Raw genomic sequence first — 16,638 nt, 5'->3', positions numbered from 1 at the left:
AATTTTTACTTGTATTTGTAGCCCAATTTCTCTCGAGTAAGCAGATACCTCATATGTCTATGTAAATTGTTCGGCGGGCGCAGTAGAGGGCTCAGAAGGGAAGGAGCGACAAGGGGATTTTGGAGAGTACATTTTTCTGAAATGGTTTTTGGGGGGCATGTTACCTTTAGGAAGCCCTTATGGTGCCAGAACAGCAAAAAAAAAAAAACACATGGCATACCATTTTGGAAACTAGACCCCTCGGGGAATGTAACATGGGATAAAGTGAACCTTAATACCCCACAGGGGTTTCACGACTTTGCAAATGTAAAAAAAAAAAAAAAAAAAAAAAAAAAAATTTTACCTAAAATGCTTGTTTTCCCCAAAATTTTTTATTTTTAAAAAGGGTAATAGCAGAAAATACCCCTAAAAATTTTAAGCCCAATTTCTCCCGATTCAGAAAACACCCCATATGGGGGTGAAAAGTGCTCTGCTGGCGCACTACAGGTCTCGGAAGAGAAGGAGTCACATTTGGCTTTTTGAACGCAAATTTTTCTCTGGGGGCATGCCGCATTTAGGAAGCCCCTATGGTGCCAGGATAGCAAAAAAAAAAAAAACACATGGCATACCATTTTGGAAACTAGACCCCTCGGGGAACGTAACAAGGGGTTAAGTGAACCTTTATACCCCACAGGTGTTTCACGACTTTTGCATATGTAAAAAAAAATATTTTTTTTTACCTAAAATGCTTGTTTTCCCCAAAATTTTACATTTTTAAAAAGGGTAAAAGCAGAAAATACCCCCCAAAATTTGTAACACAATTTCTCCCGAGTACGGCGATACCCCATATGTGACCCTAAACTGTTGCCTTGAAATACGACAGGGCTCCAAAGTGAGACCGCCATGCGCATTTGAGGCCTAAATTAGGGATTGCATAGGGGTGGACATAGGGGTATTCTACGCCAGTGATTCCCAAACAGGGTGCCTCCAGCTGTTGCAAAACTCCGAGCATGCCTGGACAGTCAACAGCTGTCCGACAATACTGGGAGTTGTTTTGCAACAGCTGGAGGCTCCGTTCTGTAAACAGTGGCGTACCAAACGTTTTTCATTTTTATTGGGGAGGGGAGGGGGGCTGTGTAGGGGGTATGTGTATATGTAGTGTTTTTTACTTTTTATTTTATTTTTTGTGGTAGTGTAGTGTTTTTAGGGTACAGTCGCACGGGCGGAGGGTTCACAGTAGTTTCTCGCTGGCAATTTGAGCTGCAGCAGAAAGTTTGCGGCAGCTCAAATTTGCAGCCAGATACTTACTGTAATCCTCCGCCCATGTGAGTGTACCCTGTACGTTCACATTGGGGGGGGGGGGGGGGGGACATCCAGCTGTTGCATAACTACAACTCCCAGCATGCCCGTTGGCTGTCGGTGACTGCTGAGAGTTGTAGTTTTGCAACAACTGTAGGCACACTGGTTATGTATCACTGAGTTTGTGACCTAACTCAGTGTTTCACAACCAGTGTGCCTCCAGCTGTTGCAAAACTACAACTCCCAGCATGTACGGTGCATGGTGTACGGTGACTGCTGAGAGTTGTAGTTTGCAACAGATGGAGGCACATCGGTCGTGAAACACTGAGTTAGGTAAAAAAAAAAACTCTGAATTTCACAACCAGTGTGCCTTCAGCTGTTGCAAAACTACAACTCTCAGCAGTCACCGACAGCCAACGGGCATGCTGGGAGTTGTAGTTATGCAACCAGCAGATGCACCACTACAACTCCCAGCATGCACTTTAGCTGTTTGTGCAAGCTGGGAGTTGTAGTTAGACAACAGCTGAAGGTACACTTTTCCATAGAAAGAATGTGCCTCCAGCTGTTGCAAAACCATAAGTCCCAGCATGCCCATAAGGGAATGCTGGGAGTTGTGATGGTCTGCCTCCTGCTGTTGCATAACTACAGCTCCCAGCATGCCCTTTTTGCATGCTGGGAGCTGTTGCTAAGCAACAGCAGGAGGCTGTCACTCACCTCCAACGATCCAGACGCTGCAGGTCAGTCCCGCCGCCGCAGCTGCTCCTGGGGCCCCGATCCCAACAGGGGCGCCGGGGATCGGGGTCCCCAGCACCCGGGGTGCACGTCCCGCACCCGCTCACGCCCTCCGGAAGAGGGGCGGAGCGGGTTGTGGGAGTGACACCCGCAGCAGGCGCCCTGATTGGTCGGCTGGTAATCCGGCCGACGAATCAGGGCGATCGTGAGGTGGCACCAGTGCCACCTCACCCCTGCAGGCTCTGGCTGTTCGGGGCCGTCGGAGACGGCCCCGAACAGCCAGTTATTCCGGGTCACTGGAGACCCGATTGACCCGGAATCGCCGCAGATCGCTGGACTGAATTGTCCAGCGATCTGCGGCGATCGCCGACATGGGGGGGCATAATGACCCCCCTGGGCGATATGCCGGGATGCCTGCTGAACGATTTCAGCAGGCATCCGGCTCCGGTCCCCAACCGGCTAGCGGTGGGGGGCCGGAATTCCCACGGGCGTATCCATACGCCCTATGTCCTGAAGAGGTTAAAGCACACATATATATTTCACCAATTACCATACATGGCCTCTTCTCTAATATAGTAATTTGGAATATATTCATAGCCGATATTTATGATATGGGGGGGGGGGGGGATCACCAGCTAAAACATTTACTTGATCTATAGTAGTGTCCTCCCATCCAATTGATCTTAAAAATGCAACTGTCTACGAGCAGAAGTGATCCCTAAACATTGACCTGAGGGCTGAGGGTCCGGCTGTTGTGTAGACATAGATAGCCCCTTAAAAGAGAACTATGCATAAAAAGGGGTTATCCACCATAAGGTGATTTTAGTATTTTGGATTTTTTTACATTTGCCAATAATTTTTTTTTGTTCACAGTCACTGTACCTGCACTCGCATTTAGCCACTAGACATGTTTCCTTTACACAGTTATCGCTTGTCTGATCACTAGTAATCATGGAATATTACGTGAGATGCTTCTGCTGGAATTTTCCGGGATTTACAATTTGAAGAAAAATGTGAAAAAAAAAAAAATGTTAAAAAAAAAAAAAATTATATATATATATATATATATATATATATATATATATATATATATATATATATTTTTTTTTTTTTTTTATTAATAATAATAATAATAATAATAATAATAATAATATTTTCCACCAAACTCACAATTTTGGAGCCGAAAAACAAGAATGTCGCTAAAAACATTTTTAAAGCAGCACAAGGGACCTTTGAAAATATTGCTGGAACAGAAATGACAGTAGTTTTTGAATATATCCCCCCACTTTTTCCCAGCCGATCAAGTGTCATAGGGGCGGGGTCTAAAGTCTTTTATGCCATAGGGCCTCTCAATCATCATTCCTTGATAGATGGCAGCTACAATGCTAAAGAGATCTAATAGCATCAAGGTTTTTTTTCTATCTAAGGCTGCATTCACATCTCGTTTTTGCAATACGGTTCCCGTATCCCGTTTCTGTACAAAAAATGTATGTCTCCAAACCGTACTGAAACGTATGCAACCGTATATGCCTCCTCACATTTTTAAACTGTATACGGTTTGAAAATGAATGTCCGTTGGCATACGTTTTAATATGTTTTCCTTGAAAAACAAACGGATACGGTTTTAGGTTTGTCAACATTTTAAATAAAGTTCTTTTTTATTGAATTTCCCAAAAAAAAAAAATAATTATAACAGTATTGTGCAAACCGGATGTAATCGCATGCACATACGGTTCAATACGGTTACCATAGAACTCCATTTTAAAATAACTGTATACAGGTTGGATACGGTTTTTGACCGGGACACAAATATCTATACATTACTACATCCTAACCCCTTTCTACTTGACTTAAAGGAGGACTCCGGAATATAAAAATTGTCGCCCATAGTGCCGGCAGTAAAAAAAATAAAGATGTACATACCTTCCTCCGCTCCCCCGGGGCCTTCAGTATCCGGCTCCGGCCTCCCGTGATCCTCTTCCTGGTTGCCGGTGGTCGGAGAGTCTTACTGCGCTCAGCCAATCACCAGCCGCAGCGAAGTCCGGCGATAGACTGAGCGGCAGTGTGACGTTTTCGGCCCCGGCCGCAGGTGCCGGTGTAGTGAAGAATTTTGTATCCTGAAGCATTTTCACACTGCCGCTCAGCCTATCGCCGGCCGAGTCTGACTTCGTTGCGGCTGGTGATTGGCTGAGCACAGTAGGATTCATCCGACCACTGGCAACCAGGAAGAGGATCGCGGCGGAGACCGGAGACGGTTACCGGAGGCCCCGGGGGAGCGGAGGAAGGTATGTACATCTTTATTTTTTTTACTGCTGGCACTATGGGCGACAATTTTTATATTCCGGAGTTCTCCTTTAACCATTGAAATAAATAATAGGAGAAGAAGGAGTTTGTAACTATATGGTTGCTGAGTTGCACGTGGGCATTGCAATGTAAGAGTAGGAGTGCCTTCCCCTTCTGTTCTAAACCAAGTAAACACAGAAGGTACAAGCATATGACTAAAAAGTAACAGACATGGGAAGATGGGACAAGTGGGCTGATTTTTACATCTATATCTATGTAGGGAATTTGAAACTATCAGAAAAATAGGCCCTGATCACAACAAAGAAAGGAAATACTGAATACTGTCAGGTGTTAAAAAAAAAAAAATTCTTAATCCTTTCAGTACTTAGCTGCTGTATACTACATAGGAAATTCTATTCTTTTCTGTCACGACCACAGTGCTCTCTGCTGACACCTCTGCCCATGTCAAGAACTGTCCAGAGCAGGAGAAAAATCCCCATAGCAAACATATGCTCCTCTGGACAGTTCCTGACATGGACAGAGGTGTCAGCAGAAAGCACTGTGGTCAGACAGTAGAGAAATCCAAAAAGATAGGACTTCCTCTGTAGTATACAGCCGCTAATAAGTACCAAAAGGATTAAATAATTTAATAGAAGTAATTTACAAATCTGATTAACTTTCTGGCACCAGTTGATTTAAATAAAAAAAAAAATAAAAAAAAAAAAAAAAAAAGGATTTCCACTGGAGTGCCCACTTAAAAATGCGGACATGCCCTTTAAGGGTACATGGCTAAATTATATATATATATTTATATTTATTTATTTTTTTTTTTTTTTTTTTTTTGTATTGAATCCTATTGAAATCCTATTCAATACAGCAGAGGACTCCAAATTGCAGGCCTCCAGATGTTGCAAAACGACAACTCCCAGCATGCCCGGACAGCCGCTGGCTGTCCGGGCATGCTGGAAGTTGTCGTTTTGCAACATCTGGAGGCCCGCAATTTGGAGATCATTACAGTATGATCTATAATGGCTTTTACAATAAAAATATCATCTAAATGTTATTTATTATAGGGTAAAAGCTCTAAATAAGCAATGGGCGGCCATGTCAAGTTTGTGAACAGCCGCCCGCTGTGAATTGATCCCATGGTTGCAGTCCTCAGTTGTTGGGTGTAGACAGACTGTCGCATAATCTTCTCTGTAAACACCAGCCAAGCAAGAAGAGAATAAGCAAATAAGCCCTAAGCAAAACCACAACAATCATCTCTATGCCACAGGCTTCCAACTAGCAGGATCGTGTTGCAGGACGTACACAGTCACATACCGAAAGCTACATGAAGTCCAGTTATTCGACTAATGTAAAGATCACACACAAGGAAAGAAAAGCTCAATATGGCACAAAAAGGCTCTATTAGAGCCTATGATCATCATAGAGGGTGGTCCTGCACTGGAGTCCCCCATTCTACAAGCTGCTCTGTCACACTCAAGTTAAATATGTGGCCATACCCAGAAGATGGACCCCTGGTGATCAGCATTCTCAAAAGGGTTCTCCGTATTCTCTGATGAGTGAAACCCTTCCATCAACATTAAAGGTGTATGGGCAACCATAAAGGAAGTTTCCTAATCTGAACATCCACAGGATAGGGGAGAATATGCTGAACAGTTTTGACCACTGAGAGCCCCACCAATCCTAAGAATCGGGAGAAAAACTGTCCCCAGAATGAATGAATGAATGAATGAATGAATGAAACCTACTGCTCATGCGCAGCTGGTACTCCGTTCATTTCCTATGGGGCTTCTGAGCATTGCCAAGCTCACTGCTCAGCAATGTTTGGAAGCCCAATAGATAATGGCTGGAGCGCTGGACCACATGTGCACTCCATTCATTCTGGGAAACTATTCACCTCTGTTCAACAAATTGGAGGTCCCAGCAGTCGGGTCCCCACCAATCAGCACATTATAGAGGGATAGGAACAACCCATTTAGGGTGGTTTCCAATCCTTTCATACTGATGAGTTTTCCTCCGCATAGGCCTTTAAAGGGTGTACTCCGGTGGAGAAAAAAAAAAATATGTTTTCAAATCAACTGGTGCAAGAAAGGTAAACAGATTTGTAAATGACTTTTATTTAAAAATCTTACCCCTTCTAGTACTAATCAGCTGCTGTATACTACAGATATACTACAGAGAAATTTGAGAAGTTCTTTCCAGTCCTCAGTTCTCTCCGTGTCAGGAACTGTCCAGAGCAGGAGAGGTTTGCTATATATTATTCTACAGCTGTCACGCCCCCTCCAATAGGCTTGCATTGAGGGGCGGAGCGCGACGTCACACGGGGGCAGAGGCGTGACGTCACATGCCGCCGGCCCCGTGGTCTCCGGTAATCAGACCTGGAGCGAACATGCTCCAGGGACTGACTTTAACTGGGGTGCTGCGTGCAAGATCACAGGGGTCCCCAGCGGCGGGACCCCTGCGATCAGGCATCTTATCCCCTTTCCTTTGGGTAGGGGATAAGATGTCCAAGCGCCGGAGTACCCCTTTAAAGCGGGCGCTTTAAATCAATCAATGAACTGCAGCGGCTTTTCCGGGCCAGAAACTGCCGCCGCCCGCTTCTCTCCCCCTGCCTGTCCTGGGGCCCTCCCTAGTCCAACCACCACCGCCGCCCCATTGCCTCCCCCATCCCCGGTTTTATAATTATCTGTTCCTGGGGTCCGTGCTACTTCGGGCTCCGGCTGCGTCCTAAGCTGTCACTGTGCGCACTGATGGTGACGTCGCGTTGAGGACGTCACTAGTAATTGCGCTGCGCAGCGCACAGGAGCCAGAAGTAGCGCGGACGCCGGGAACAGGTAATTATAAAATCGGGAATGGGGGAGGCAATGGGGCAGCAGCAACGGCGGTCTCTGCCCAGGGAGGGGGGGTGGCGGGACATTATCGGCAAGGTAATTGCCAATACCGATAATGTCCAAAATCGTGAATATCGGCCAAGCCGATAATCGGTCGATCCCTACTACAGAGAAAATTCTTTTAAAAAAAAGAAACATTTTTTGTGTTGTCCACATTGCTCTCTGCTGACACCTCTGTCCATGTCAGGAACTGTCCAGAGTAGCATAGGTTTGCTATGGGGATATTCTCCTGCTCTGGACAGTTCCTGATACGGGCATCAGGTGTCAGCAGAGAGCACTGTGGACAAGACAAAAAAAGAAATGAAATTCAAAAAGAAAAGATTTTCCTCTAATAAGTACTGGAAGGGTAAATATTTTTTAATAGAAGTAATTTACAAATCTGTAACTTTCTGGCACCAGTTGATTTAAAAAAAAGTTTACCACCACAGTACCCCTTTGGAAACCTGTAATGATGACACAAAAGGAGGGTAGACAAAAAGACAAACCCACAGAGCGCTCCGTAGTGCAATAAAACCAAGGTGAGTGAATAGTAAATTAGAAGTAAAAACTTGCTCACCCCGGTGGTTGTGCTATCAGACCGGCACAACGCTGGTGTTCACATGTAATGAATTCTCCACAATGCAGCCGATCCCTCCACCAAGGATATGGTGTCTCAAATATAGAACAATTCCTCCAACCACAGCAGGATTCAAACAGGCGCAAACATGGATGGAAGCAATGGTAGCAATGGCACTTAGGCAGTAAGGTGCGGTGAAATAAAATAATTTTATAACGAACAACGCGTTTCAACGCCAGAACTGGCGTCTTCCTCAGGTTCTCTGAACCTCCCAGAACCCGGGGAAGACGCCGGTTCTGGTGTTGAAACGCGTTGTTCGTTATTAAATTATTTTATTTCACCGCACCTTACTGCCTAAGTGCCATTGCTGCTATCCATGTTTGCGCCTGTTTGAATCCTGCTGTGGTTGGAGGAATTGTTCTACATCAAGGAGGGTAGAGGAAGGGGGTAGAAGACAATGTACATCTATCCAGCTGGGCCCATTCACATTGCACAATGATTCAGACATCCTTTGTGACAACCTTGTTTTGAATGTACATGAAAATCCTAGGATACCCCAAATCTACTCAGCGCCCCCATTTCCCTACAAATGTCCTTTTGAAGGTACTCTATATCTACTGGCCGCTTCTACAAGTATTGATTTAGCATGACTGATCTATACCCGATATGTCTCCAGACTGACCACAACCACAGGCTCCCACCATTCCATCCTTGTTTGTCTATCTTTACCTCTTCCTACCATACGTGCCTCCACAATGCCTTCTTTGACCAAATGACCCCATGCAAAAACTCACAAAAGGAAGGCAGTCGATCAATGTCCTCCCCGAGCCTGTTTACAATGCCATTATTCTTAGGTCTTGTCATTCCCACACCCAGATTGTGTCGCCTTTCCCACCAAAAAAAAGATGAATTTAAGAAAACCCACACAGATTAGGAAAGTCTTTAAAAGGGGTACTCCAGTGAAAACCTTTTTTCTTTTAAATCAACTGGTGGCAGAAAGTTAAACATATTTGTAAACTACTTCTATTAAAAAAAAAATCTTAATCCTTCCTGTACTTATTAGCTGCTGAATACTACAGAGGAAATTCTTTTCTTTTTGGAATGCTCTCTGATGACATCACGAGCACAGTTCTCTCTGCTGACGTTATAATAATAATAATAATAATAACAACGCTTTATTTATTGTTGTCCTTAGTGGGATTTGAACCCAAGGCCCCAGCACTACAAGGCAGCAGTGCTAACCACTGAGCCACCATGCTGCCTTTAGCATACATCTGCTATGCATGGTTGCTAAAATGGACAGAGATGTCAGCAGAGAGCACTGTGATGTCATCAGTGTTCCAAAAAGAAAGGAATTTCCTCTGTAGCATTCAGCAGCTAATAAGTACTGAAAGGATTAGGATTTTTTAATAGAAGTAATTTACAAATATGTTTAACTTTCTGCCACCAGTTGATTGAAAAGAAAAAAAGGTTTTCACCGGAGTACCCCTTTAAATACATGTGCAAGCCAGACACCTCAACACTAGAACCTAGGTTTCCAAACGGTGGACCTCCAGCTGGTACAAAACTACAACTCCAAGCATGCCCGGACAGCCGTTGGCTGTCCGGGCATGCTGGGAGTTGTAGTTTTGTACAAGCTGGAGGTCCACAATTTTGGAGACCACTGACCTAGAAGATCCTCAGGTGGTAAACAAAAGGATGAATTTTTTTTTTTTTTTTTGGTGCTAGTATTTTCTCCTTGTGTTAGGATGGGTTCACACCACGTTTTTGCAATACAGTTCCCATATCAGGTTTAAGAAAAAAAAAAAAGGGGATTCCTCAAACCATCGTATGTTGAGGGATCCGTACAATGTAAAGTATAGGACAGTGATCTACAACCTGCGGACCTCCAGATGTTGCAAAACTACAACACCCAGCATGCCCGGACAGCCAACGGAGTTGTAGTTTTGCAACATCTGGAGGTCCGCAGGTTGAAGACCACTGGTATTGGAGGTTATAATCACGTGTCCCCGCCGCTCCGGACCGTCGCTTTCCATTGCTGTCGCCGCGTCCCCGAGGTGTCCCCGATGCTCCGGCAAGGCCTCTGCTTTCCCGGCATCCTTGCTCTCCGTTGCCGCCATCATGTCGCTATGAGCGCCGCTCCTATTGGATGATAGGACGGCGTGCGCAGCGACGTGATGACAACGATGGAGAGCGCCGACGGAGCAGGTTATCCTGAAGAGGATGCGCCGGAGCCCAGAGGACAGGTAAGTGATCGTCAGCGGACCACATGGGGCACCATAAACGGCTATCCGGTGGCAGCTGAAGCAGTCTGCACTGCCGGATAGCCGTTTATGCGATGGCCCCGACATACAAAAGCCATCGCATGTTGAAATTATCATATGTCGGGGCCATCGTAGGTCGGGGGGTCACTGTATATCACTTTGGTGTGGTGGAGGGTGCACACCTTTTTGATATACGATACCAGGGAGCGCCCCCTGTCTTTTCTTCTCTCTCCCAATATACTCATGTATGTACAAGGAGAGGGGAAGATATCCTGAAAGGGGTACTCCACTGGCCAGTGTTCGGAACGCTGTTTACGTGCTGCGGGGGTCGGCCGCTCCTATTGGATGACGGGGAGCGCCCTCTCAATGCAAGTCTATGGGAGGGGGTGTGACGGTCGTTACCATCACACCGCCTCCCATAGACTTGCATTTTGGGGGCATGGCCGTAACATCACAAGGGGCGTGACCAACCCCCGCAGAGCGAAAAAAAACAGCATTCGGAACATTTAGTTCCAAACGCTGGCCAGTGGAGTACCCCTTTAAAACATGTCCCAAAAACACAACGTAGAATAAACAATGACTTAACCCCTTATTCCAATCAAACAAGCATATCATCAGATCCCAGAGCCGTCTGATATTTACGCTGGTCAATGACAGATGTGTCCGCCACATATTTCAATCTAAGTGGCCGAGGAGCCCTGTGCAGAATGGCGTCTAGAAGGAAGAAAGCAAAAGCCCCAGAACAAAAGAAACCAATAGGGGTTTCCTGTGTTATGTAAACAAAAGTAACATTGTTGTCAGATTAAAAGTCCTGCACATTTTCTTATATACTTTTCGTTTCCATTTCTTACCATTGACAACACTTCCCCTCGCTGTGAGCCAAACAGCTCATTAGACTAAGCTCACGTCTCGTTTGCCGATTTACCTGCAGCACACATATATACTTTAAATGGGCGCTGTCAGATTCAAAAACCTTTATATATGTTGTACATCTTGGAAAAAACATTAACCTTTCTAATATCCTTCATAAGAAAATGTTATTTCCTTTTCATAGAAAACATGGCTTATGAAAATCACCACTAGGGGTCCCCATACCATCCAGAACATTGTCCTGTCCGGCTGCAGGATCATCTTTGTCCCTGCTACAAAGTGCTGGGAAAAAGAGCAGGAAGTGAGGTCAGGACTAGCACTCCTCTGTGCTCACTCCTGTCCTATCAGACTGCAGCATGAAAACAGAGAGGAGGGGGTTACAGAACAGCCTGTAGTGATTGGATAAAGAGACCCAGTGAAGTGAATGAATGGTGAATGAGGGCAGGCTCAGTGCTTGCCTCGGACACTCCCCTTCCTATGCAAAGGATGTCAGAATGATTGAGCGGCAGAAAAGAAGGATTTGCTTATGCAAGTTAAACGAAAACTGTCCGCTTTCTCTACCCCCCCCCGCACTAACCAGTGCTACTGGCTGGTAGTGGGGGGCGGGGACGCTGAGCAGTTTGACTTTTACCGTGCCCAGATCCGCGCCGTTCGGCCCTAATCTTCTATTTTCGGGATATGCTAATAAGGTGCTAACTGGCACCGGCCGGGCTAACTGGCACTCTGACGTCAGTGCCACCGGCCGCAGCTCCACCCAGATCATCAATATTCCTCCCCTCCCTCTTCTCCATGCTCTGTAATGAAGAGAGGGGAGGAATATTGATGAGCTGGGCGTCGCTGTGGCCAGCGGAACTGACATCAGAATGCCAGTTAGCACCTCATTAGCATATCCGAAAAATAGAATATTACGGCTGAACGGCGGGGCGGATCTGGGCATGGTAGGCATCAAACTGATCAGCGTCCCCCGCACTACCAGCTAGTACCGCTGGTTAGTAGAGGGGGGGGGGGGGGAAGAGAAAGCTGACAGCTTTCCTTTAAATGGAATTTCCAGCAAATCTGTATCCTGATCGCGTAGCCTTGGGCAATGAAGTTGCTGGTGGCATAACATTAAAACAAGATCTGAACCCAGCTTAACCTGCACTAAAACAAGTCATCAGACATGACAGAGCTTAGGCCAAGTTTAAATAAAGAACAAACTATAGTATATGTTTTTTTTTATTTATTTATTTTTTATTTTTTACTTTATGCTCCAGTACGGGATAGAACAGGTTAAATGGATGGCAACCTATGGATCTGTTTGATGTATACAACTGTTTGGCCTATTCTGTAGGCCAGTGTTTCCCAACCAGGGTGCCTCCAGCTGTTGCAAAAACTACAACTCCCAGCATTTGCAAAAACATGAGGCACCCTGGTTGGGAAACACTTCTATAGTCGGTGTGAAAAAAGCCGGGGGGGAATTTATCAACTGGTGTGCACCTGTAAAATTGCGTGCGCAGTGTGTTTTTGAGAAATGATCACATTTTGTGCTATTTTTATGCTGTCTGCGCTGGAGGCGGCTGGGAGCTGTAGATTTGCAACATCTGTAGGGCTACAGTTTGACAACCACTGATGTAACCAATACATTTTAATTCACAGATTTTAAAAATGGATAACAGAACTCAAAAGAAGAAAGTCAAAACATTTCATTATATTGGGATTACTGGAAATGTAAAGCAGCGCTTCCATCTTTAAAAGTTACTCCCTATTTACAGCCTAGGAAATAAGCTGATCCCAAGAGCAGAGGAAAATTGTTCCCCCTAACGGAATGAACGGCACAGTGTGTGTGTATGGCCAGCGCGCCATTCATTCTGTATGGAGCAGCTGAACACTGCAGAGTTTAGCACTTGGCCTTTAAGGGGATGTCCGACCACTAAGGCTGCATTCACCACGTTTTTTGCAATACAGTTCCCGTATATGTTTTCTATGTGAAAACTGTATGGAACCGTATGAATTGACTCTCCATTGAAAACCGTATGCCAAAAGATGCATCAGATTGTGTCCGTTTTGCACCCTGTACGGTTTTGTCCGGGTGAAAAACCGTATTAAACCATATACGTTTTTTTTCTTTTCTTTTAAACATGGGGGTCAATGGGAACCGTATGTGCGTACGGTTCCATCCAGTTTGCACCATACGGTTTTTGACTTTTGCACAGTTTTTTTTTATTGGAATTTCAATCAAACAAGTGAAACTTTATTTAAAATGGAGTGAAAAGTTAAAAACTTATACTTTTTTTTCTTAAAAATCGGATGCAACCGGACGTCATTTTTAAAACAGTACACGGGTTAAAATTTGTACATGTTTTGATACAGTTTAGTCAGGGTTTGAGGAATCTGTTTTTCATCAAAAACCTGATACTGGAACTGTATTGCAAAAATGTGGTGTGACTGCAGCCTGAGGCTGGGTCCACACTACGTTTTGTCCCATACGGGAGCGCATACGGCAGGAGGGAGCTAAAAGCTCGCGCTCCCGTATGTAACCGTATGCGCTCCCGTATGTCATTCATTTCAATGAGCCGACCGGAGTGAAACGTTCGGTCCGGTCAGCTCATTTTTGCGCCGTATGCGCTTTTACAACCGGACCTAAAACCGTGGTTGACCACGGTTTTAGGTCCGGTTGTAAAAGCGCATACAGCGCAAAAATGAGCCGACCGGACCGAACGTTTCACTCCAGCCGGCTCATTGAAATGAATGACATACGGGAGCGCATACGGTAACATACGGGAGCGCGAGCTTTTAGCTCCCCCCTGCCGTATGCGCTCCCGTATGGGACAAAACGTAGTGTGGACCCAGCCTAACACTGTTTCCATAACTCCTATAGACTTTAAAGGGGTACTCCAGCTAATAACACTTATCCCTATCCACAGAATAGGGGGAAAAGCGTTCAACCCCCTGGGACCCCCCCCCACGATCTCCAGAGCGGGCTTGTCTCTTACTGAGCACTCCGGCCCCCACCTTACGAGACATAATAGTCTCGGCAGAGATGGCCCGTTCAGCCAATCACTGTTTGAGATGGGACAACACTGCGGCTGCTGAGCGGCCCATCACTGCCTAGACTAGTACGCGGGGGTCGGAGTGCTCAGAGGTAAGAGACAGGCCACATTATACAGTTAGAAGGGGATCCCAGTGGTCCGAACCTCCACAATTACAAACTTATCCCCTTATCCTGTGGATATGGGATACGTTTTCCTAGCCGGAGAACCCCCTTTAAAGGGGTACTCCGGTGAAAAAGTTTTATTTTTTTATTTATTTTTTTAAATCAACTGGTGCCAGAAAGTTAAACAGATTTGTAAATTACTTCTATTAAAAATCTTAATCCTTCTAGTACTTATTAGCTGCCGAATACTACAGAGGAAATTGTTTTCTTTTTGGAACACAGAGCTCTCTGCTGACATCATGACCACAGTGCTCTCTGCTGACATCTCTGTCCATTTTAAGAACTGTCCAGAGTAGGAGAAAATCCCCATAGCAAACATATGCTGCTCTGGACAGTTCCTAAAATGGACAGAGATGTCAGCAGAGAGCACTGTGTTCCAAAAAGAAAAGAATTTCCTCTGTAGTATTCAGCAGCTTCTAAGTACTGGAAGGATTATTCTAAGTACTGGAAGTAATGAACAAATCTGTATAACTTTTTGGCACCAGTTGATTTAAAAAAAATAAATAAATAAAAGTTTTCCACCGGAGTACCCCTTTAAAGATAAGGGGATAAGTGTCTAATTGTGGAAGGTCGGACCACTGGGATCCCCTTCTAAAAAAAAAAATTAAAAAAAATAAATAAAGTTTCCACCAGAGTACCCCTTTAAACAGACAACAGCACACATGCCCCCAGCCAGTAGCATCACAAGAATCCCAGAATCCCTGCTCTACATATACATGGAGGAGCACAGGTGGTAACCCTGCCTATCAATATTTTCTGGCCTATGCTCAATCAGAAGCCCCCTTTAAAAGGAAACCTATCACACCAAAATCCAGTGCAGTCTGCATCATCTTACAGAGCAGGAGGAGCTGATCAGATTGATGTTTAGTCCGTTGGCACTCTGGCTGGGATATAGAGAACTGTCAATCACTGGGTAGGACCGCCCATCTGACTACTTAGTAGAGACTTACATGTTATCCTAGAACTTTTCCCATAATCCTATACATTAGTCTGCTCAGCTCTTCCTACAGTCCAACCCAAGAGGGTCCCTTTAAGCTTGGTTGACATAGAACTGAAAAATCCCTTTAAGAACTAATAAAAATAAAAAGGTTCCTGATGCTGTATTTCCAACAGAATAAGGTAATAGCATCGGCCACTGTACAGGTCCATGGCATCTTCCTATAAGTCAGTGGACATCACCCGCAGCAGATAATATGGCGGCTGGAAAAAGAAACTTTGGAAGCACAGTAATACAAGGTCTTAAAGGAGTAGTCCAGTAGTGAGCCAGTGGTGAATAACTCCTTAGGATAGGGGATAAGTTTGAGATCGCGGGGGGTCCGACCGCTGGGGCCCCCGCGATCTCCTGTACGGGGCCCCGACAACCCGCGCGAAGGGGGAGTGTCTACCTCCGCACGCAGCGGCGGCCGACACGCCCCCTCAATGCAACTCTATGGCAGAGCCGGAGTGCTGCCTTCGGCAATCTCCGGCTCTGCCATAGAGATGTATTGAGGGGGCGTGTCGGCCGCCGCTTCGTGTGGAGGTCGACACCCGCTATCTGGCCGGAGAGCCGGGGCCCCGTACAGAGAGATCGCAGGGGGCCCCAGCGGTCAGACCCCCCGCGATCTCAAACTTATCCCCTATCCTTAGGATAGGGGATAAGTTTTTCACCACTGGACTACCCCTTTAAGGTATACAGCAGTGTTTCCCAACCAGGGTGCCTCCAGCTGTTGCAAAACTACAACTTCCAGCATGCCCAGACAGCCAAAGGCTGTCCAGGCATGCTGGGAGTTGTAGTTTTGCAACAGCTGGAGGCCCCCTGGTTTGGAGTTGTAGTTTCGCAACAGCTGGAGGCACCCTGGTTTGGAAACACTGATATACAGAGCTGTCCAGTTGACAGACCAAGGTAGATGTCACTGATACTTCCATAGACTTATAATGGGGAAGGCTTCCAGTCTAGTTGTGGTGGTAAAGATGATGGACCCAACACTGGGCATCACCAACAAGTCATAGGACAAAAGCAATGCATGATGGGACACAAGCCATGCACCCCTGTCCCCCTGCTCCTTAGGACTCCTGTGCAGGAATGTGACTGTTGCTCTGCAGCACTTACCTGGGGCTCCATACTGCCAGACGTGCTGCTGGGGACCGCCTGAGACATCTTCATGTCCTGTTCCCTTTCTTGTCCCTGGCTCCAGTCCTTCCTGTGCTGCAACACAACAACACAATCAGCCCTGCAGCAGCACACAGCCCAGCGAGGCCACCTAACTTGGACCTGCACTAACCAAGACAGCTAGGCACCGCCCACTAAGCCGACCGCGGCCGCTGATTGGCCCGAGACGTGGGATGCATTTTAAAGCTAACAAAGAGCGCCTCGCTGATTGGTGAAAAGCGCTCTAGGAAGTCACCAGTGATAGGCTGCTTCACCGTCCGGGATAGGCCGCCATATTGAAGGAGGCATCAGAGCTGGATGTATGTTTTTTTATGTGAACGATGTTGTCGTGTAATGGTTTGTAAATCCTGCGCCTCTGTGCCATTTCATAAGTAGATGATACCGGGTGTGCGTCAAGGCGTGTGAATTATGTCATA

General features: G+C 45.9%; 1 protein-coding gene across 1 annotated transcript in view; it reads right to left on the bottom strand.

Annotated features, from left to right (window-relative positions):
- WBP1L (WW domain binding protein 1 like) overlaps positions 1–16,383 on the bottom strand; it is a 67,075-nt gene extending 50,692 nt beyond the window's left edge. The window contains exon 1 of the mRNA XM_056529637.1: positions 16,163–16,383. Within this exon, the coding sequence (XP_056385612.1) occupies positions 16,163–16,216 (54 nt within the window). The 5' untranslated portion in view covers positions 16,217–16,383. The remainder of the gene's footprint in view (positions 1–16,162) is intronic.
- Positions 16,384–16,638: the final 255 nt, after the last annotated feature.

The sequence above is a fragment of the Hyla sarda genome, chromosome 7 (genome assembly GCF_029499605.1).
Source record: "Hyla sarda isolate aHylSar1 chromosome 7, aHylSar1.hap1, whole genome shotgun sequence".
Taxonomy (NCBI): domain Eukaryota; kingdom Metazoa; phylum Chordata; class Amphibia; order Anura; family Hylidae; genus Hyla; species Hyla sarda.
Note: the sequence above shows the minus strand (reverse complement) of the source record. Positions and strands in the feature narration are given on the sequence as shown.